This window comes from Pithys albifrons, chromosome 22 (assembly GCF_047495875.1).
Source record: "Pithys albifrons albifrons isolate INPA30051 chromosome 22, PitAlb_v1, whole genome shotgun sequence".
NCBI lineage: Eukaryota > Metazoa > Chordata > Aves > Passeriformes > Thamnophilidae > Pithys > Pithys albifrons.
Window position 1 is genome coordinate 4,629,902 of NC_092479.1, and position 19,846 is coordinate 4,649,747.

Genomic DNA, 19,846 nt, shown 5'->3' on the forward strand with positions numbered 1-19,846 from the left:
TCGCCATCTTGGCGCGGAGCGGCCGCGCCCGGCTCGGCCCCGCGCTCGGCCCGGGGCGGGCGCTGCCCCGCCCGGCATGCGGGGCCCGGCGGCCGTCCGCGACCTGCTGGAGGACGCGGACAACGAGGAGGACGTGTCGGGTAGGCGGCGGCGGGCAGAGGGAACGGACGGGGCGGTGGCATCGCTCCCCGGGCCGGTGCGGCCGTGCCGCAGGCGGTTACCGCTTCGCCCGCGCCCCGGGCCGGTGTGGGCTGTGCCGGGCCCTCCCCGGTATCCCCCGAGAGGTTTCAGACACCTTGCTCGGAAGTACCTACGGTTCCCGGCGGCGGGCTGGTCCCCTGGGCTAGGTTCAGTGCAGCCACTGTGCCTGGCGTGCCAGAACCTGAACTGGCGTGGATCGGGGAATCATGGAAACACAGGATGGTTTGGGTTGGGAGGCACCTCAAAGACCATCCAGTTGCAACCCCTTGCTAAGGGCAGGGACACCTTCCACTATACCAGTGTCCAGCCTGGCCTTGGACACTTCCAGGGATGGGGCAGCCACAGCTTGTCAGGGCAACCTGTGCCAGGGCCTCACCAAAGTCAAGTGAGCAGTTCATCCTGGTGGTGGTTTGTCCGAAGTGGTGTTACTGTGTAAGCTCAGAAACTGAAAATACAAAGACAGGCCTAAAGCTATGCAGACTGGCCAGGATTTGGGGACATAATGAGAGGAAGGTGCTGAAATCAGTGCCCCTGCCCAGGGCTGGGTCCTTGAGCTGGTGTGTGCAGCTCAGCCAGTGCCTGCAGTGCTCCCCAGGCTTGGAGCCCCAGCAGAACAACTGGGATGCCAGAGTACCACATGAGTCCTTCATCTCCTCTTTCCTCCTTGTTTCCCTGGGCTTAGCCTGGAAATTTGAAAGGTAAAAGCCAAGTGCTCCCCCGTTACTGAAGGAACAGGCAGCACATGTGGCATCCCCACACCCATTCTCTGAGAGCACTAAGTGCACTGCCCACATCTCAGGAGTGGGGTGTGAGTGGCAGGAGGAGCTGGGCACGGGAAGAGCTGGGACAGGTGCTGCTGGGCAAGATTCTGTTCGGGCTCCTCGAGGGGTGGTGGCAGGGCAGCTGCCGGTGTGAGGGTCTGCAGGAGAGGCCACAGAGCTCCATGTTTTGCAGCCTGATGCTGCTCAGGTGTTCTACTCTGTGTGGTGTGCCATGCCTGTGCAGTCCATCCACGTGAGTAGTTGTCCCTTTTGTCCTCAGAAGAAGATGATGGGGTGCTGGAAGGACTGGATGAGTTTTTCGCTGAAGAGCAAGTTGTGGTGCAGAAGAAGAAGAAATCCAAGAAGCTGAAAGACGGCAAGGCTGCCAAAATCAAGAGGAGGAAGAAGGAGGTAACACTGCATGTTCTCACACCAGGCTGTTTCTCAGCCTTGGTGCAGAGGCAGATGCTCAGGATGCTGCTGGCAGGTGCTTTTCTGGTCTCTCTGGATGGAAAGAGTGGTCACTATTAATACTGCACTTAGGAGGTGCTCTCCCAGCCCTGGGAGGTGACCCAAAGCCAGGGCATGGCAGCTCTTGCCCAGCTTGGGGTGCCAACGTGCCTTACGAGTGGTCTCTGGAGAGCAGCTGGGCAGATAAGGGGTCCCTGTGGGTGCCTGCCCTGTGGGTGTGGCTCAACTCTCGTGGGTACATCTGTGTGGCAGCACCATGTGTGCCTGTGTGTTGAGGTCCTTGTGCTCACGCTGCAGTGCAGCACCTCCTTCCCACTGCCTCTGGTGGCTGGCAGTAAATCATCCTGGTATGTGCTATTCCAACATGGTGTCTGGGGCTCATGTTCCCAAAGAGGGAGATGCAAACCACCACACTGGGGCATGGTCAGGGTAGACCTTGGAGGTTGGTGTGGATATTGGTGTTGGCCACACTCATTCCAGGTGTTTGCAAGCAATGTGGCACAGGAGCTTCTAGGATTTGCCTCATGGAAAGGCTGTTGGGCCTTTCATAGGAAAACAAAGGCGAGGTGTCATGTCCTCAAGGGTCTGGCCTGGAGACTGCACTGGAAGGCTGGGTTGGGAGGGCTGGCTGGCACTGGTCTCAGAGGCAGGCTCTACCTCTCGCTGTCCCATCTCTGGGCAGTGCTGGACATTGAGGACAGGAGCAGACATCCTGTGTGCTGACCTTTTCCCTCACTAAAAGAGGACAGGCTGCCAGGAATAAAGAGGGAGCAGCAGAGGCTCCTCTACTCCTCCTTTCTCCTGCTGTGGCTGGGAAGTAGTTGCTCATGCAACACAAGCATTTGCATCCCCAGTTCTAGCCCTTGTCAAGGCAGGTGATGCTGATCTCCAGCTGTTCCCTGAGGGAGCTGTAAAACGCATCAGCTGGATGAAGTACTGCACTGAAGTCCTTTTGATACTGGTAGGAGTGTGGTGAGCTGCGGATTTAAAGGCAGGTGATTCCATCCTGCACTGCTTCTTGCAGAAGTCATGGCTCTGAGGAACGTTGTTTCTGTCGTGGTGACATTCTCTTTCTGCAGCTGCTACACAAAGCTGGTTCAGGCCCTCTGCCCTCTCTGCTTCTTCCATTGTTGAGCACGTTTTTTCGCTATGCTGTTTTCTGGGAGGTGGAAAGTAAAACACAACTCGGTAGTATTTTCATCTTTGCTCCTTTGCTGTTGCTGCTGACATGCGTGAGCCCAGCAGCTGCATGTGCAGCTTGTGCTGAGCCTGTCTGCTGCTAAGCTGGGAAGGAATGCACTTGTGTTTTTTAATTAATGCCTTGTATGGGCAGCACTAACCTAACCTCAATCCTGCCTGTGGGAGACTGTCCCCTTGTCCACTGAAGCCAGAGAGATGCTGGTGCTGGGGCTGTTGGTAGGCACAAAGAGCAGCCAGGCTGCCCTTGGGATAAGGAGATAAAAGATGGAGGAACCTTGAATGGAGCTTCCTTTTCCTGAACTCCTCCTCCGAAGTTTTAGGGGCAAATGGAACTCTCCCCTGCTTAGAGGAGGGTGGGAGTGAAGTGCAAGGAGCCTTGATGTGTGGTCGGTGCCGAGATTGGCACCCTGCCGGCCCCGGGGTTTGTCAGAGCGTGGGGCAGGAGCGCTGCCACGCCGCACTGGCGAGGGAATTCGCCTCCCCCAGCCTCAGTGGAGCCCGCGCCGTTCACGGCAACGCAGGAATCGGTGCTGCAAAGCCCCGGGAAAATCCGCGCGGAACACCCAGGCTGAGTCTGCAACCTCAGCGCAGGCACATGATGGTCCTTGGCAGGGAAGGGAGTGGAGAGAGGGATTCAACCTGTACTGCAGCAGTTCCCATGGAAACCAATTATCCTGTGCCCAATTCCAGCTGTTCCCAACCTCGCCGAAGGAGAGGCGCGGGCTGCTCCGAGCCGGGAGGGACCAGCCGGCCGCGATGGTCACCGAGCCCTGGCAGCCCTGGGGGTCAGCGATTGGGGCCGGGGCGGTGGCTCCGGGCAGGAGGGGCTGGAGGTGGGAGGGGCGGAGTGGACCGGGATCGGGACCAAGGCTGTGACCCGGGAGCAGGGCGGACTGGCGGGGCTGGGAGCTGTCCGCGGTGCTGACCCGCACCGGTCCCTCCCGCCGAGGCCCGTCGCTGCTCAGAGCCCCCGAGGGACGGAATGGCATCCAGAGGGACCTGGAGAAGTGGGCCCATGGGAACCTCGTGAATTTAAACAAGACCAAGTGCAGGTGCTACACCTGAGTCGGGGCAACCCCTGCTATCGATACAGGCTGGGGGATGAGCAGATCAAGAGCAGCCCTACTGAGAAGGACTTGGGGGTGCTGATGGGTGAGAAGCTGGATGTGTCCTGGCCATGAACACTGGCAGCCCAAAGACACACCTGAGTGCTCTGCCCACCAGGCAGTGGCATTCCTTGGGGTGGTGATATGGGTGTTGTCAGTGTTGTGCAATGGGTAATGGTCTCTCCCAGAAAGAAAATCCCCACTGAGCAGACCCTGCTCTGGCTCTCCCAGCACAGTGCAGCCAGCAGAGCCTGCTCCCTTCTGGCCCTTGGGAAGCAGAGCCTTTCTTTTTCTCCACTGTCCTTTTCTGTTTTAGGGGAGCAATGGTGAAATGTCAGACAACGAAGAGGAGATTGAAGAGAAATCTGAGAGTGAAGGGAGTGACTATTCCCCCAACAAAAAGAAGAAGAAAAAACTGAAGGACAAGAAAGAGAAAAAGCAAAAACGAAAGAAGAAGGATGAAGAAGAGGATGACAATGAGGATGGAGGTCTAAAGGTACAAAACACTTCTTTACCCTGAGCTAGTGCTAGAGCCTGAAGCCAGGCTTGCAGAAGAGGAACTGGTGATTTCATTAGAAGCTTGCCCTGGGTTTGGCAAGGAGGATGTTGCAGGGAGAGAAAAGGTTCTATTTTGCTGTTGATTATCTTGTGGACAGGGAGAAACTGAGTTTCTTGGAACTGTAAAACCTGCCAAGGCCTTGTGTTGTATTATGTGGTGTGTGGAGCATTTTGATGGTGCCATGTTTATTTGCTTCTTGAGACTGTATTAAGCATTAGTTTGTTAAGTGCTTGTGCATGCTATTTTGTAAATCCCAGAAGCAAATCCCTGTATGTTGCTGACTATGGAGATATGGAGCACATGACAGACTCAGCCTTGTGCTGCTCATCTGCAGAGCTATGGCTTTTTGCATTAATGATGTCTCTCTAAATCTCCAGGAGCCCAAGAGCTCAGCCCAGCTGATGGAGGAATGGGGTCTTGATGACGTAGATTATGTTTTCTCAGAAGAGGATTATCATACTCTGACAAATTACAAGGCTTTCAGCCAGTTCCTCAGGTAGGAAACCATGGGGCTGGACAGGGCCTTGTGCGGTGGTTGTGGTTTGAGCATTGGTCAGTCAGCAGATGAAGCTGTGAAGTCCATTCCACATTGCCAGCTCCTTGTTGCTTCTCTCCCCCAAGTCAGTCCTCAGAACTCCATGTATTTGCAGGATTGACTGAAAACAACCAAAGCATTTGTCTCCCTTTCTCCAAAGCCCCGTGGTTTGTTGTGCTTCTTTGAAAAATTTCATGAGAAAAATGGAGTAGCAATAGTGAATTCCTGCTTGTACCATGAGCCATTCAGAGAATAACAGATATTTCAGGGAAGGCTGGTCTCTGAGGAGGTTTAAGTATGCCACCCTTGCATATGTACCTGTTTAAGGAAGCTCTGGTTTCTGCTGCTTTCCCAACGGACCTGAATCACCAGCACGTGATGGCAGGAGCAGATGCACAATGCAGTGCTGTTGTTAACATGGAGTTCTCTCTTCCCTGCTCTGCAGGCCTCTGATTGCCAAGAAGAACCCCAAGATCCCCATGTCCAAGATGATGACGGTGCTCGGTGCCAAGTGGCGAGAATTCAGTGCCAACAACCCCTTCAAGGGCAGCTCAGCGGCAGCGGCCGCAGCAGCCGTGGCTGCAGCCGTGGAGACCGTCACCATTGCCCCGGCACTCGCCACCAGCCCCCAGCCCTCTGCCCTGCCCCCTGTCATCAGGAAAGCCAAGACCAAGGAGGGGAAGGGTGGGTGGCACCCACAGGGAGCTGCCCCAGAGGCTGTGCTGGGGGACTGCTCTCACTGGCAGAGGTGGGAAAGCACAGCCTTCAGCAAACTGGGGAGGGAGAAGGGGATGCCAGAGGAGTGTCTGCAGCTCCTATTGCCCTTGCAGCGGTCCTTGAGAGGCTTGTGATTCATGAACCATGGCAGATTGCCCCAGCAGCCTCTGGGCCTGCTGGATGTTTGGCAGTTTGTGGCAATTAATGGAGCTGGGTACTAGCAGGAAATGGAGGGATCTCCCTTTGTGCCATGTTTCACCTCGGAAGTTGCTGTTCCATGTGCTGGGGAGTGGTTTGGGCAACAGCTGTTTGTAGAATACCAAACAAGTCTTCAATTTCTTCAGGTCCAGGTGTGCGGAAGAAAATCAAGGGCTCCAAAGATGGGAAGAAAAAAGGGAAGGGGAAAAAGATGTCAGGCTTGAAATTCCGGTTTGGAGGAATCCCCAGCAAAAGGAAAAAGGGCTCCTCTGTAAGTGCGTGGGGCATTGGGTTTGGGGGTGGGGGGGGTGACAGGGAAGTACGGGCAAGCCCTTGTTAAGAGTGTCACAGCCACCGTGTGTCAAGGGTGTCACAGCCTCGTTTGTGCCCCTCTGTGAGATGCAGCACAATGTCTAACCACAATTTCTGCTAAAATCACATGACCATGTTTACTTCCAGTGGTGTGGGTGGTAGTGCCATCATTTCAGATTTCATTTGCAAAGGAATTCTTCAGGGCTTGCACTGCAGATGAACCGCACACCACAGAGAATTGTGGGATGCTTTAATTACATTAGTAGGGCCTGCCCATGGCAGCTGCAGTCCTGCAGCATCACCTGGAGTGCTGGAGCTGCCCAGCCAGAGCACACTGGGCTCTTCTCAGTGCACCAATATCAGGCGTGTTTTAAGGAGTAACAACTTTTAAAGAATTCCTTTAAATAACTAGTGACTGGGGCTGGGGGTCTTGTAGGTGTTGATAATATTGATCCAACCCCCATTAGTTCACTGTGTTGCAGCTCACACTCTCCAGCTCTAGTTCCCATAACACAACCTGTTTGCAAGCACCTCTGTGTTGGAGGCTGAAGTGCAGGTGCAATGCAAGGCAGCCGGTCACTGCTGCAGATTTTCAGTCACACATGATGAAAAATTCCTCCAGTCTCTGGATGTGCTCTAGATCCACACATTTACTTCTGGAGGGTCACAAGGAGCTCAGTCTGGCTTCTGCAGCTGGAGCCTGAGCACTGATTAGGAGTGTGCAGGTTGGCAGTTTGCATGTTCAAGTCTCCAGAGTAAGAATTCAGCGTGTTACTACATTTTGACTTCACAGAATGCTGGGCCTGTTTAACTCCTATCATCTTATGGGAGTGCCAAGTGTGAATGTCTGCATGCACGGACACAGCTGAAACAGGTGCTGAGAGAGAGAGGGAGCAAAGTTCTGCCAAACATGGGAAAAAGGGGACCCTGGATGCACAGAATGGGATAGAGGGGTGTCCCCCACACATCCCTGTTCAGGAGAACAAAACAGTAAAATGACTCTGGGATGCCTGCACATGGACTAATTACGCTTTGCTTTTTTCCCCTGCAGAGTGAAGAAGAGGAACGAGAAGAATCTGACTTTGACAGTGCCAGCATCAACAGCTCCTCTGTGCGCTCCGAGTGCTCCGCTGGCCTGGGGAAGAGAGGGAAGAAGAGGAAAAAGAAAAAGAGGAGTAGGCCATCCTTTGTACTCTGTTCCTTTTCTGATTGGATTTCCCTGTTCAGATGATGCTTCACTGGCCCATGCAGCTTTGAGCTGTTTGTGGCACTGGCTCGGTGAGAGAGGATGTGTTTGTGTCTGTCTGTGTGTGGAGGACAAGGTGCTCTTTTGGTGTCCAGGCCCTGATGCTGGTGGGCTTGTGCCTGCAAGAAGGTTCCAGAATTTGTAGAGCTTCCAGGGAAGTGATTTTCTGAGGACTAGGACCCTGGAGAGCTGTGGCTTGTGGCCAGCTCCCACTAGAGCAGGGCAGGCTGTGGGTGAGAACGCATGAAGCTGAGGAACGTGTTGTGTGCGTGAGCTGTTCAGTCAGGCTGTGGCAGGGCTCTGGTAGCAGTGGTAGGACAGGGAGGCATGTGACCCACTCTGGAAAAGATCTGTTGGGATCTGCCAAGAGTGTGGTCATGTTTTGTGTTGTGTGCATGTCCCTTCATCCCTTCCCTCCTGGAGATCTGTGGGTAGATGCTGCATCATGGCACCTCCCTTCCCAATGCAGCCCCCTGTGCCAAGTGTGCTGCCTCTCTATCATGTATCCTTGTTTGGAATGAGATGCTTTGGATGCAGGTGCATCCTTTGGCTTCTTAGCTTTGCTGCTGGATTTTTGCTTCAAAGAAATGGAAGGACAGCTTCTGGGCTGGGGGTCAGTTAGGATTGTGACACTGGCCAGCCTCCCATCGGTTAGTGAGGCTGGGCTGCCAGGCTGGTCCCATGTCTTGCCATGTGAAAGGCATCACTTCTGGCTTGTTGTCCTGCAAGGGCCCTTGTGCTGGAGGTAGGCAGCTCCTGCTATGTGCTGGAGGAGTGGAAAGTTAGAGTTTATGGCAGAGCTGGGAATTGAGATGAGCCATTCTGGTACTTGTGAGGCCTTGTTCCTCTCTTCCTTTTCCCATCCATGCCAAGTTGAGAGCACTCCTGCCTCTGTGCCAGTAAACCCCCAGGAAGAGTAGAGTAGCTCCAGCAGAGGAGTCCTGTCCTTGGCCGTGTCACCCTTGCATGGTGCGTTTGCAGCTGGTGGTGCTGGTGCCTGGGGAGGTTTCTCTGACTGGCCTCCCTTGCAACCTCTCCAGGTTCTGGCATTCTCCACTGAGAGCCTGAAGGAACCAAAGGATGATACAGTGTGGAGAGAGAAAGAGAGACAGAGGTGAGATGATGCTGTGTGCAAAGGTGAACTGTGGTGCTGAGGGACAGAGAGGTAGGGGGTCATTACAGGAGGGGTCTGAGGCGAAATGCTGTCCTTATTTCCTTAACTGTATGGTAGAGGAGCAAGTGCCCCATTCTCTCCAGGAATGCTGGCTGCTCTGCTGCCCCATTGACAACAGTTGCCTGTCCCTTGCTTGCAGTTGAAGAAGGGGATGGGTATGAGACGGACCACCAGGACTACTGCGAGGTGTGCCAGCAGGGTGGGGAGATCATCCTGTGCGACACCTGCCCCCGTGCTTACCACTTGGTCTGCCTGGACCCCGAGCTGGAGAAGGCCCCTGAGGGCAAGTGGAGCTGCCCCCACTGTGTGAGTGGGGTCAGGGCCCCATGGGAGGGCGGGTGGCTGGCAAACACCCTCGGTGTTACACTGGCTGTGCTTCCCCAGGAGAAGGAAGGCATCCAGTGGGAGCCAAAGGAGGAGGAGGAGGAGGAAGAGGAAGGTGGCGAGGAGGAGGAGGAGGATGACCACATGGAGTTCTGCCGGGTCTGTAAGGATGGAGGGGAGCTGCTGTGCTGTGACACCTGCCCGTCCTCCTACCATCTCCACTGCCTGAACCCGCCACTGCCAGAGATACCAAATGGTGAATGGCTCTGCCCACGCTGTACAGTGAGTGTTACCAGCATTCTCATTCCTTCCACCATCCCTGCTCCCACACCTGCCTGGTCTGCCAGCAGCTCTCCTGGCTGCTGCTGTCCCTCACAGCCCTGCCACAAGGCTGGCATCCTGCCCTCTGCCCCAAAGCCCTCCCTGAGGAGTGTCACCCTGAGGGCCCAGGTCAGCTCTGTATGGCTCTGCTGCCTGTGCAGTTTCCCTCTGGGAATAGTTGGCTGGCAGCTTCTTGGCCAGGTTTTCAATGGGATGACAAGCCCTGTGTGATGAGTGGCCTATGTAGAGAGGACTTTTCTGCCTGGTGGCAAGACCTGTCCCTGTAGGGGATGCAGCAGTGTCACAGACACTTCTTGGGCACCCTGCACTGGCTGCCATCTGCTCAGCATTGCTGGGCCACTTCTGCCCTCTGGGTCCCCCCCTTTTCCTTCCTGTTTCCCTGACAAGGTCTTGCCTTAAACTCTGTGCTCTTGCCTATTTGCTTTTGTATACCCAGTGCCCTCCCTTGAAGGGCAAAGTCCAACGCATCCTGCACTGGGCCTGGAAGGAGCCCCCAGCCACCCCCTTCCCATCTGTGCTGCCCACCCCAGATGCGGAGCTGGCTCTCCCCCCACCAAAGGTGCTGGAGGGAATTCCGGAGCGTGAGTTCTTTGTGAAGTGGGTGGGCCTCTCCTACTGGCACTGCTCCTGGGTCAAGGAGCTGCAGGTGAGCCTGTGTGGTTGTGATGTAGAGCCCCTGCCCGGCTGCTGCCCCACCACCCACAGGCTGAGCGTGGCTCCCTCCTGCTGCAGCTGGAGCTCTACCACACCGTGATGTACCGCAACTACCAACGGAAGAACGACATGGATGAGCCGCCAGCCTTTGACTATGGCTCTGGGGACGAGGACAGCCAGAGGGAGAAGCGAAAGAACAAAGACCCCCAGTATGCCAAGATGGAAGAGCGGTTCTACCGCTATGGCATCAAGCCTGAGTGGATGATGATCCACCGCATCCTGAACCACAGGTGAGGATACTGTGGGGAAAACTGTGCCCTCGGGCTAGTGGAATTTCAGCCACTGTCTTGTGCTGAGTTCTCTGTCACCTTGGAGGTTTGCTCCTGTGATCAAGCTGTGGCTGGGAGGGGATCCCTGCTGCCTTATTTTCATTTCTGCTACACTGCACATTAAAAGCAGAGATAGTCAATTTTAGCAAAGGTGGATGCTGTTACTCTTCCCAGCCATACTGTTTGGATTCCCGTTGAAGCCTAATCATTCCTTAAATTCTGGTGTTGATGGGGATGGTGCTGAGGGGAGTAGTTGGAGCAGGTGCCCAACTCCCTTACAGACCATTGACATTGCCTCTTTTCTGTGGAAGAAATTCCCTGTGTATGAAATGTGCTGTGCAGATGGGCTTTCTGCACTGAGTGGCTGGAGACACGTTTTTGTTGAATTTCTGTGTTTCAAGTGGCAACTTGAAATTTCAAGCAGCGACAGCTCTGCTCAAAGGCTGTGTGGCAGAAAAGAACTGAAGCTGCCCAGCTTATTTTTGTGTGAGCTTTACCTTGTCTGTTAATAAGGCAGGTTTCCCCGTAGGCACATAGTCAGACTTGGAAGTCTGTTTTTTCTGTTTTCAGTGTAAGCAGAACTTCCTAAAACAGTGAATGCTGCAGGAGAGAGGCTGCCTCTGCCAGGGTGTTGTGGTCTGTAGGTGGAGGATGAAGCATCCAGCTCTGCGGAAGCAGGTCATGGCAAGCTGCTCCTGAGGGCAGTGACATTTGCTGATCAGCTTTCTGTGCCCTGCATTGCAGCTTTGATAAAAAGGGAGACATCCACTACCTGATCAAGTGGAAGGACCTGCCATACGACCAATGCACCTGGGAGATTGATGACATAGACATCCCCTACTATGAAAACCTGAAACTCCTCTACTGGAACCACAGGTACGAGCTCACAGGCAGCAGAGCCTGGGAAGCCTGAGTGGGCATTTGGGATGAGTAGGACACGGAGGTGCCCCCCCTTTGGGACATACTGGCACTGCTTGCAATGACCTCTCTTCAGAGAGCAGTGGCCCATCACTGCCAAAGGCTGGTGCTCCAGATGTGCCATTTTGGGGCTGCTGGGTAAACTTGCCTGCAGTTCTTTAGCCTGTGCTTGCTGTCACCCATGTCTGCACTGCTGTGACATTCATGGTCTCACTGCCCTTCAGGGCGGCTCCATGATGCTACTGTCTGTTCTGGGAAAAACTGCAGCACTCTGCTGTTATTCATTCTGGAGACTGTTGCATGGACTGTTGTGAGGGAAAAGTAAACGGCCCATGAGTGCCTGTGCTAACTGGGCCAGAAGAGCTCCTGTGGGGAGAGTGGCAGTAGAGTTTGAGAGGCGTTTCTGTCCTTTGGCTTGGGGCTGTGAGAACAATGCCTGCCCACCCTCCCTGACATTTGCTGGCTGTCACAGAGAGCTGATGCTGGGGGAGGATGTGCGCCCTCTGAAGAAGCTGAACAAGAAAGGGAAAAAGCTGAGAGAGGAGAAGCTGGAAAAGCCTCCAGAAACGCCTGTTGTGGATGTGAGTAGGAGTGGTGGGGACAGTGTGGTGGCATGGGAACCCTGAGGGAGGGTGGGCTGTCTGGGCCCCAGTCCTGTGCCATTTTGCTCCTCTAGTTCCTTCGGGGACCCTGTTTGTTTTCATTAAAAGTTTGGGGTGGCTTCAGTGTGAGAAGCCTGGGGAGCTGGTGCCAGGGACCATGGCTGCATCTCCTTTGGAGCTGTTGGATGTCACAAGGTTAAAGAGGGATGTGATTGGCCTCAGAGGAGGGAGAGGGAGTTGGTTGTCACTGCTCTGTGCTATGGCTCTCTTGTCAGCCAACGGTGAAGTTTGACAAGCAGCCGTGGTACATCGATGCCACAGGAGGCACACTGCACCCTTACCAGCTGGAAGGGCTGAACTGGCTGAGATTCTCCTGGGCCCAAGGGACAGATACAATCTTGGCTGACGAGATGGGGCTGGGGAAGACGGTGCAGACTATTGTGTTCTTGTATTCCCTGTATAAGGAGGTGAGTGCAGCAGTCTCTGAAGTAGCTGAGAGCTGCTTGGTACAGGGAGAACAGCCTGGGCTCTGTCTCCCTGAGCAGGGGCACTCAAAAGGGCCGTACCTGGTCAGCGCCCCTCTCTCCACCATCATCAACTGGGAGCGTGAATTTGAGATGTGGGCACCCGACTTCTACGTTGTGACCTACACAGGAGACAAAGAGAGCCGGTCGGTCATCCGAGAAAATGAGTTTTCTTTTGAAGACAACGCCATCCGGAGTGGGAAGAAGGTCTTCCGGATGAAGGTGGGAGCTGAGTCTGTGCTTGCCTGCCCTGTCACTTTACCTGTCAGTAAGAAGAGGAGAGCAGAATTTGACCCAGAATGGGAGACTGGTTAGGTCCCTGATCAGCTGTGTCCCACAGAGGAAAGCTGGCACTGTTTACAAATGCAGATTTGTGATTTTTCTGCCAGAGCTTTCTTGTTTTTGTGGTGCCCTGCTTGGTTCTCGTGTTCAGATGGATTTAGGTGTTCTGTTGGCATGACTTGTGCCTTGGTCCTGCTGTGGGCTCTGTGCCAGGCAGTGCCCTCAGGAGCAGTGCACCCCTCACTTTGGGTCATGTGCAGGTGAAGGCTGTCCAGTTGCCTGCTGTCTTATCCCAGCTTTTTTCTCTCTCTGCTCCTCCAGAAGGAAGCCCCAATAAAGTTCCATGTCCTGCTCACCTCCTATGAGCTGATCACCATTGACCAGGCAGTGCTGGGCTCCATAGAGTGGGCCTGTCTGGTGGTGGATGAAGCGCACAGGCTGAAGAACAACCAGTCCAAAGTAGGTGGCAGGCACTTGTGATTTTTTGATCTCTCTCTTTAACATCCTCTGGCATTAAAAGTCCTTCAGCAGTAAGAGAGGCAGCAGCTTGGCTGCCTGACAGTCCTTGGATGGGCTGTCATAGAAGGCAATTGATCCCTCTCCTTCACCTCCCATTCACCTGAGGCTAAATGCAGTCTTCAGCCTCTGGGACTGTCACACTGTCCCTGGTGCAGGAGGAGGCAGGCAATGTGACCCAGGGACACCCAGAATTGCTGCTTGTGCTCACTGGGAATGGTTGTGAGCAGGGCATGTCAACTGCCTTTTGCCAGTGTCTGGTGGGGGGGGACACTGCTCAGTCTCCACGTGCAATCTGAGAGTGCCCAGATGACACATTGGCCCCTCACAGCCTTTGTCACCTAACCTTGTTTCTTTTCCAGTTCTTTAGAGTACTGAATAGCTACAAGATCGATTACAAGCTGCTTCTCACAGGGACTCCGCTTCAGAATAACTTGGAAGAGCTCTTCCACCTGCTCAATTTCCTGACTCCTGAGAGGTTTAAGTAAGTTGCTCTTACTTGGGCTGTCAGGGTGGCTCCTTGCTCTGGCTTTAGCTTTGCTTGGGCCCAGGCACATGAGTGTTATCTCATCATATGTCTCGAGAGCTCTTCCCTGGTTTTTAAGTCATAAAGCAGCAGATGCCTTTGTTCTCGCATGCGGCTGTTGCTCCGCACCATGGGTATCTGACTGCTTCCACAGCAACCTGGAGGGGTTCCTGGAGGAGTTTGCAGACATCTCCAAGGAAGACCAGATCAAAAAGCTCCATGACCTGTTGGGTCCCCACATGCTGCGGCGGCTCAAGGCTGATGTGTTCAAGAATATGCCGGCCAAGACGGAGCTGATTGTGCGAGTGGAGCTGAGCCAGATGCAGAAGTGAGTAATTCCAGCACTCTCCTTTGGGGTGTCTGTGGGGACTGGGGTGTCAGAAGCACTTTGCTGGCCTTGGGCCTGCTGCAGGAAGAACTTTGTCTCATCAGGAAGCATTTTGCAGCACAACGTGCTGTCCTATTTGTCTTGTCCCACACCTGCTCCAACTAACACAGTTTCTGTCCCATCCCGCAGGAAGTACTACAAATTCATACTGACGAGGAACTTCGAAGCCCTGAATTCAAAAGGTGGTGGGAACCAGGTCTCACTACTCAACATCATGATGGACCTGAAGAAGTGCTGCAATCACCCATACCTGTTCCCTGTGGCGGCCGTGGTACGTCCCCTGCCTTTGCACCCTGGGACGCATCTCTGAGTATTGGGAGGGGGCTGCACTAAAATCATTTGATTTGGTTAAAGGTGTGTGTTGCCATGTGAGTAGTTTCATACAAGGCTTTTGTTTTGGAAATGCAAGTGAAGTTCTTCATGAGGTTAATGTGGGTTGTCCTCATGGGACTGATCAGACTGCCTCCACAGGAGGCCCCAATGCTGCCTAATGGATCCTATGATGGGAATTCTTTGGTCAAATCTTCTGGGAAACTGATGCTACTCCAAAAGATGCTGAAGAAGTTACGGGATGGGGGTCACAGGGTTCTGATCTTCTCACAGGTGAGTGCAGAAAGGGATTAATAACAAATACTCTTTTTTTTTTGTCCTGTATGGGAATTTTGTGTTGAGAACAGACGGAGATAGGTGGAAGAGCTGGTGACAACTTTCCCAGGCAGCCATGGCAGTTGTGATGGAAGGACTGTGTCCTGGCTCTCTCCCAAGGGAGCGCCTGTCATGTTTAAGAGCTCTGTTAGCTGGGAATAGAGAGGTGACAACAGTCATAGTGCTCCCCTTCAGAGAGGGGTGGCCAGACATGATTCCCTCCTGCCTAACAGAGCTACCTGTAGAAGACGAGGTGTGAGTGTCTCTCCTCTGGCAGCTGCCTGTTGGCCATGCTCTGCCATTGACCATACTCTACCACCACCACCACTGTGGCCTCTGGGTTGTGGTCAGGGACCATGACAGGGAAGGGCAAGTCCACAAGGGAGGCAGAGGGGTTTGACCATGCAGAGCCATTCATGCCAGGGTTGCCTTGCCCTGCAGATGACAAAGATGTTGGACTTGCTGGAGGATTTCCTGGAGTATGAAGGCTACAAGTACGAGCGGATTGATGGGGGCATCACTGGTGGCCTGCGCCAGGAGGCCATTGACAGATTCAACGGTACTCGCCTTCCTGCCTTACTGAGGAATGGGTTGGGGGATGGCAATGTGTGGCTGGCAGTGGGTCGGCTGCCTGTGCCCTGAACTTGTGCCATGCATTGGCTGTGCCACGCTCAGCAGGTCTGGCTCTCTGAGCTGCAGCAGTGGCTGCTTGTACTGTGCCATTAAACCCTTGAGTCAGTCCTGTAAGGAACCCTGAGCATGCCAATGGCTGCTCAGTCAGGGTGTCCCCTGTCTTTCCCTTCAATACCTCAGCAGATGACAGAGCTTCCCCTTCATTCTGGAGCTGTGTTCCCCAGTACCTGGTTCCCAGGGGGCAGTGTCTTTTCACTCCTTCCCTCCCTCTTGCTTGTCACGTTCGAGCTGCCGTTCCCGCTGTTCTCTGGCATGGTGCTGCTCCTCTCTGTGAGCTGCATTCCTTTCTGTCTCATGTGATTCCACCTCTGGGTTTGTCGTTCTCAGCTCCTGGGGCTCAGCAGTTCTGCTTTCTCCTCTCCACTCGCGCTGGTGGTCTGGGCATAAACCTTGCTACGGCTGATACTGTCATTATTTATGATTCTGACTGGAATCCTCACAATGACATCCAGGTTTCTGACTTTCCTTTTTCCTTCCTATGTAGTAAGTACCTGTCTGACTCTGCCCTTTCTTTGCACAGCCCCTCGGGGATTTCTTCTCTTGAGAGGTGTTGATACTTTCTGCTGGGTTTTATGGGGTGTATTTCTGCTCAGCAGCCCCCTTCCCACACCCGCTGGCCTCATCCTGTCCTCTCTTTCCTATGGGATTGTCACTTCCTCCTCATGCTTGTTCTCAACTGGGTGCGCCCTTGTCTTGTGCAGTCTGGAGGGTGAGAAGCCTGGCCTCCTTGGCCAGCTGGCACAGTGCTGCCCTTGCCAGCTCTGTCCTCTGCCCACAGGCATTCAGCAGAGCTCACCGCATCGGGCAGAACAAGAAGGTGATGATCTACCGCTTTGTGACCAGAGCCTCTGTGGAGGAGCGTATCACCCAAGTGGCCAAAAGGAAGATGATGCTCACCCACCTCGTGGTCCGCCCAGGGCTTGGCTCCAAGTCAGGCTCCATGACCAAGCAAGAGCTGGATGACATCCTCAAGTTTGGGACAGAAGAGCTCTTCAAGGATGATGTAGAGGGTGCGGTGGGGATTCTCTGCATGAAGCGGGTCCCTCTCTGAGCTGCTGGGACTCACTCTCCTCGCCTTGTGTCCACAGGCATGGTGTCTCAGGGACAGCGGATCAACATGCCAGATGCTGTCACTCCTTTTTCTGACACACTGTCAACCAAAGGGGGTTCAGGGACTCCCAGCATGAAAAAAAAGCATGGTGGCACCCCACCAGGTGTGTATCCCACCTTTTTGTGGTGTCTCATCCCCCTCCCTGTCCCCACACCTGACCTGAACTCCCTTGTCTCAGGAGCAGGCTGTCAGCACCCTGGTCTGCACTGCCATTCCCCTTGCTCTGCTTTCCAGGTGACAATAAAGATGTGGATGACAGCAGTGTGATCCACTACGACGATGCTGCCATTTCTAAGCTTTTGGACCGAAACCAGGATGCAACTGATGACACAGAGCTGCAGAACATGAACGAGTATCTCAGCTCCTTTAAAGTGGCCCAGTATGTTGTGAGAGAAGAGGATGGTGTGGTAATGTGATCAGTATCATGTCTTAAAATCACCCCTTTGTGTATCCCTCTGTGTTTTCCTCTGCTCTATCTGCCATCCCCATGAGCCTTTGGCGCAGGGCAGGACTCCTCCCTATTCTCTCTCTGCGACTGCTGGAGCCCTTGTCTCTGGCTCTGCAGGAAGAGGTGGAACGTGAGATCATCAAGCAAGAGGAGAACGTGGACCCAGATTACTGGGAAAAGCTGCTGCGGCACCACTATGAGCAGCAGCAGGAAGATCTGGCCAGGAACCTGGGGAAAGGGAAGAGAATCCGCAAGCAGGTCAACTACAATGACACCTCGCAGGAGGACCAAGGTACAGCTGTGGGTGCTTGGTTCCTGGCTGGGTTCACAGGACAGACAGATCAGCAGAGCCATCACTTGGTGTTTCTCTCCAGCTGGTAGATTGCCTGGCTCCATACTTCCCAGATTCCTAAACTTTCCAGGACAGAAATTCTTCCAAGATTGGGGTTTTTTTTGAGGCTGTTAACTGGTTTTGCTGGAAAGTCATGTCTGTGGGCAAAATATTTCAAATTGGTTTTTTTCTGTATAGCAGAATGCTAATTTTTGAAAACCTGAGAATGTGATTTCCTGTTGCTGTGTCCCTTTCTCCTGCTGCCTGACAGTGGATGTCTGTGTCACACCCATGGACAGGGTCTGACCTATCCAGCACATCCCTCCCAGGCATGGTCTTCTCACCTGGACTCCCTTGTGCTCTGCAGAGTGGCAGGATGAGCTCTCAGACAACCAGTCGGAGTACTCCATCGGCTCCGAGGATGAGGATGAAGACTTTGAAGAGAGGCCAGAAGGCCAGAGTAAGTTGATGCATTTGATACTCCCTGAGACTTTCATCTGCAGGAAGCCCCTGGCAATTAGGAGCATCAGGCATGTCTGCATTGGAGGGACTGGTGTGCCCAGGACCTCTGTTCAGGGTGGCATGTACCTGCTTGCTGGCAGGTGAGGAGATTCTTAAGCAGGAAAGGCAGGTGGCTTCTTTCTTGGCCTCTGCAGGACCATGGTCTGGTCCACCACAAGGACCAGGCATGCTCCCCCCTTGTCTGGGAACAGCAGAAGAGTGTCCAGACCTGGGGTGCAGTGGCTGGAAGTGACCTGGCAGCCTGGGCAGCTGCTCTGGTGGGTTTTGCTCCTGTCAGGAGGGAGTGCAGGAAGCCTGGGGCACATGAGGTGTCCTTCCTCACTGCCTGATCTGTCCATCACTTTGGCTGCTTGGCTCTAGGTGGAAGAAGACAGTCCCGGAGGCAGCTGAAGAGTGACCGAGACAAACCTCTCCCTCCTTTGCTGGCAAGAGTTGGGGGAAACATCGAGGTGAGCCTCAGCCTCAGAGCACAGCTGATGCCATCGTTCTTGGGCTGACCTGGGCTGTGGGCTGGACCCCCTGTAATGAATAGTCCAGCAATGCCTGTCACAGCCATGAGGCTCTGGGATGCCACACGCCACTGAGGCTGCGCTGTGATCCCAGTGATGCCTTCACTTCCTGCAGGTTCTGGGTTTCAACGCCCGGCAGCGCAAGGCGTTCCTGAACGCCATCATGCGCTGGGGAATGCCGCCCCAGGATGCCTTCAACTCCCACTGGCTGGTCCGCGATCTGCGAGGGAAGAGCGAGAAGGAGTTCAGGTACAGGGAGTGCTGGCAGGCAAGTGAGGTAGGGAGCCTGCACCCCTTCACTGTGGGCTCTTTTTGGGGAGGCAGCATCTGTTTCATTGAGAGAGTGTCTCTTGTTCCCTTTCCTGGATGTGAAACTCTCCTTGCCTATGGGTGACAGGGGACCATGTGGGTGCTGGGCTGAGCAGGGAGACCATGGGTCAGGACTGAGGTCTGGCTTCCCTCACAGGGCATACGTCTCTCTCTTCATGAGACACTTGTGTGAACCTGGGGCAGACGGTGCTGAAACCTTTGCGGACGGTGTTCCCCGGGAAGGGCTGTCACGGCAGCACGTGCTGACTCGCATTGGAGTAATGTCACTAGTAAGGAAGAAGGTGGGTGAGTAAAATTGTAAATGGGCCATTTCAGGAATGTTCTGGAGACTTGTCCCAGCAGGGTGGGTGCAGCAGCCCTGCTGCTTGGTCAGTCTTGGGAGTGAGCAGCCTGGACATGCTGACTCTGCGGCACGAGCTGGGAATGTCCCAGCTCTGTTTGATCTGATGGTGTGTGTGTCCCAGGTCCAGGAATTTGAGCATGTCAATGGGAAGTACAGTACCCCAGATCTGGTTCTCGAGGGCCCAGAGAGCAAGAGGTCCAGTGAGGTTGTGTCTTCAGATCCCAACACACCTGTCCCAACCAGCCCAGCACACACGCACACAGGACTGGGAGCCCTTGCAGGTAACTAGGGTGTCCTGGTTGGGATCTGGCTTGGGAGGGAGGTGGGCAAAGACACCATGACCTCTTGCAGAGGCTGAGCTTGTGGGGTCCTGCTCAACAGCTTCTTGACTTTGCTCTTCCTACAGACAAAACAGAATCACAGCTGGGGTTCCATGAGGAAAAGGACCCAGTGGAGCAGAAGCCCAGGAAGCTGACCGACAGCCAGGTGAGGTGGCTTCATTCAGTGTCCCCTCTGAGAAGCCTCCCCTGGTCTTCCCAGGAACTTGAGGCACTCCCTGGGGAAGGGAGGGCTGGGCTGATCTGGAGTGGGTGCTTGGTGTTAAGGAGCCTGCAAATGCTGAGAAGGTGGAGAGTGAAGAGCACCCAGAAAGCTGTGATAGGAAGGAGAAGCCAAGGGAAGAGAACCAAGAGGAGAGTGAAAAGGCTGAGCCTTCTCCTGAGCCCCCTGTGAAAGGTGAGGTTGTGACTCTTCTCCATGTCACTGTGGGAAACCTGAATGGCACAAGATCCTGAAGAAATTCCTGAAACAACAGATTACAAATTGTGAGAAGTGCTCATTTTGGGGGGTATTTTCTGTTTCTAGCAGTAAGTTGCTGCACATATCTCAAGGAAGAGGGAAAAGCAAATACTTTTTCTTGATAAAATGCAGAAGAATGTTCTGTTTGAAGTTTTTTGAGCACCTTGAATGTAAAAACAGTACAGTTTTCCCTTTTAGGGAAAGTGTTTCCAGACAAGTAGGTTGTTCCCT

General features: G+C 54.0%; 1 protein-coding gene across 5 annotated transcripts in view; it reads left to right on the forward strand.

Moving 5' to 3' along the window:
• Positions 1 to 19,846, forward strand: part of CHD5 (chromodomain helicase DNA binding protein 5) — a 23,078-nt gene continuing 3,232 nt past the window's right edge. For 2 of the 5 annotated variants that reach the window (XM_071575854.1, XM_071575857.1), the window contains exons 1-33: positions 1 to 140; positions 1,243 to 1,373; positions 4,056 to 4,235; positions 4,676 to 4,794; positions 5,279 to 5,517; positions 5,895 to 6,019; positions 7,112 to 7,235; positions 8,620 to 8,786; positions 8,865 to 9,086; positions 9,583 to 9,792; positions 9,879 to 10,090; positions 10,874 to 11,005; positions 11,520 to 11,628; positions 11,925 to 12,116; positions 12,195 to 12,395; positions 12,777 to 12,914; positions 13,334 to 13,455; positions 13,652 to 13,825; positions 14,015 to 14,156; positions 14,357 to 14,488; positions 14,972 to 15,089; positions 15,551 to 15,675; positions 16,002 to 16,233; positions 16,312 to 16,437; positions 16,569 to 16,741; positions 16,900 to 17,074; positions 17,481 to 17,573; positions 17,996 to 18,084; positions 18,260 to 18,393; positions 18,611 to 18,755; positions 18,939 to 19,098; positions 19,224 to 19,303; positions 19,423 to 19,552. In XM_071575854.1, the coding sequence (XP_071431955.1) occupies positions 77 to 140; positions 1,243 to 1,373; positions 4,056 to 4,235; positions 4,676 to 4,794; positions 5,279 to 5,517; positions 5,895 to 6,019; positions 7,112 to 7,235; positions 8,620 to 8,786; positions 8,865 to 9,086; positions 9,583 to 9,792; positions 9,879 to 10,090; positions 10,874 to 11,005; positions 11,520 to 11,628; positions 11,925 to 12,116; positions 12,195 to 12,395; positions 12,777 to 12,914; positions 13,334 to 13,455; positions 13,652 to 13,825; positions 14,015 to 14,156; positions 14,357 to 14,488; positions 14,972 to 15,089; positions 15,551 to 15,675; positions 16,002 to 16,233; positions 16,312 to 16,437; positions 16,569 to 16,741; positions 16,900 to 17,074; positions 17,481 to 17,573; positions 17,996 to 18,084; positions 18,260 to 18,393; positions 18,611 to 18,755; positions 18,939 to 19,098; positions 19,224 to 19,303; positions 19,423 to 19,552 (4,915 nt within the window). In that variant the 5' untranslated portion in view covers positions 1 to 76. Of the gene's footprint in view, positions 141 to 1,242; positions 1,374 to 4,055; positions 4,236 to 4,675; positions 4,795 to 5,278; positions 5,518 to 5,894; positions 6,020 to 7,111; positions 7,236 to 8,346; positions 8,421 to 8,619; positions 8,787 to 8,864; positions 9,087 to 9,582; positions 9,793 to 9,878; positions 10,091 to 10,873; positions 11,006 to 11,519; positions 11,629 to 11,924; positions 12,117 to 12,194; positions 12,396 to 12,776; positions 12,915 to 13,333; positions 13,456 to 13,651; positions 13,826 to 14,014; positions 14,157 to 14,356; positions 14,489 to 14,971; positions 15,090 to 15,550; positions 15,676 to 16,001; positions 16,234 to 16,311; positions 16,438 to 16,568; positions 16,742 to 16,899; positions 17,075 to 17,480; positions 17,574 to 17,995; positions 18,085 to 18,259; positions 18,394 to 18,610; positions 18,756 to 18,938; positions 19,099 to 19,223; positions 19,304 to 19,422; positions 19,553 to 19,846 lie in introns of those variants that run through there. The other 3 variants (XM_071575856.1, XM_071575855.1, XM_071575858.1) reach the window with 3 other exon arrangements.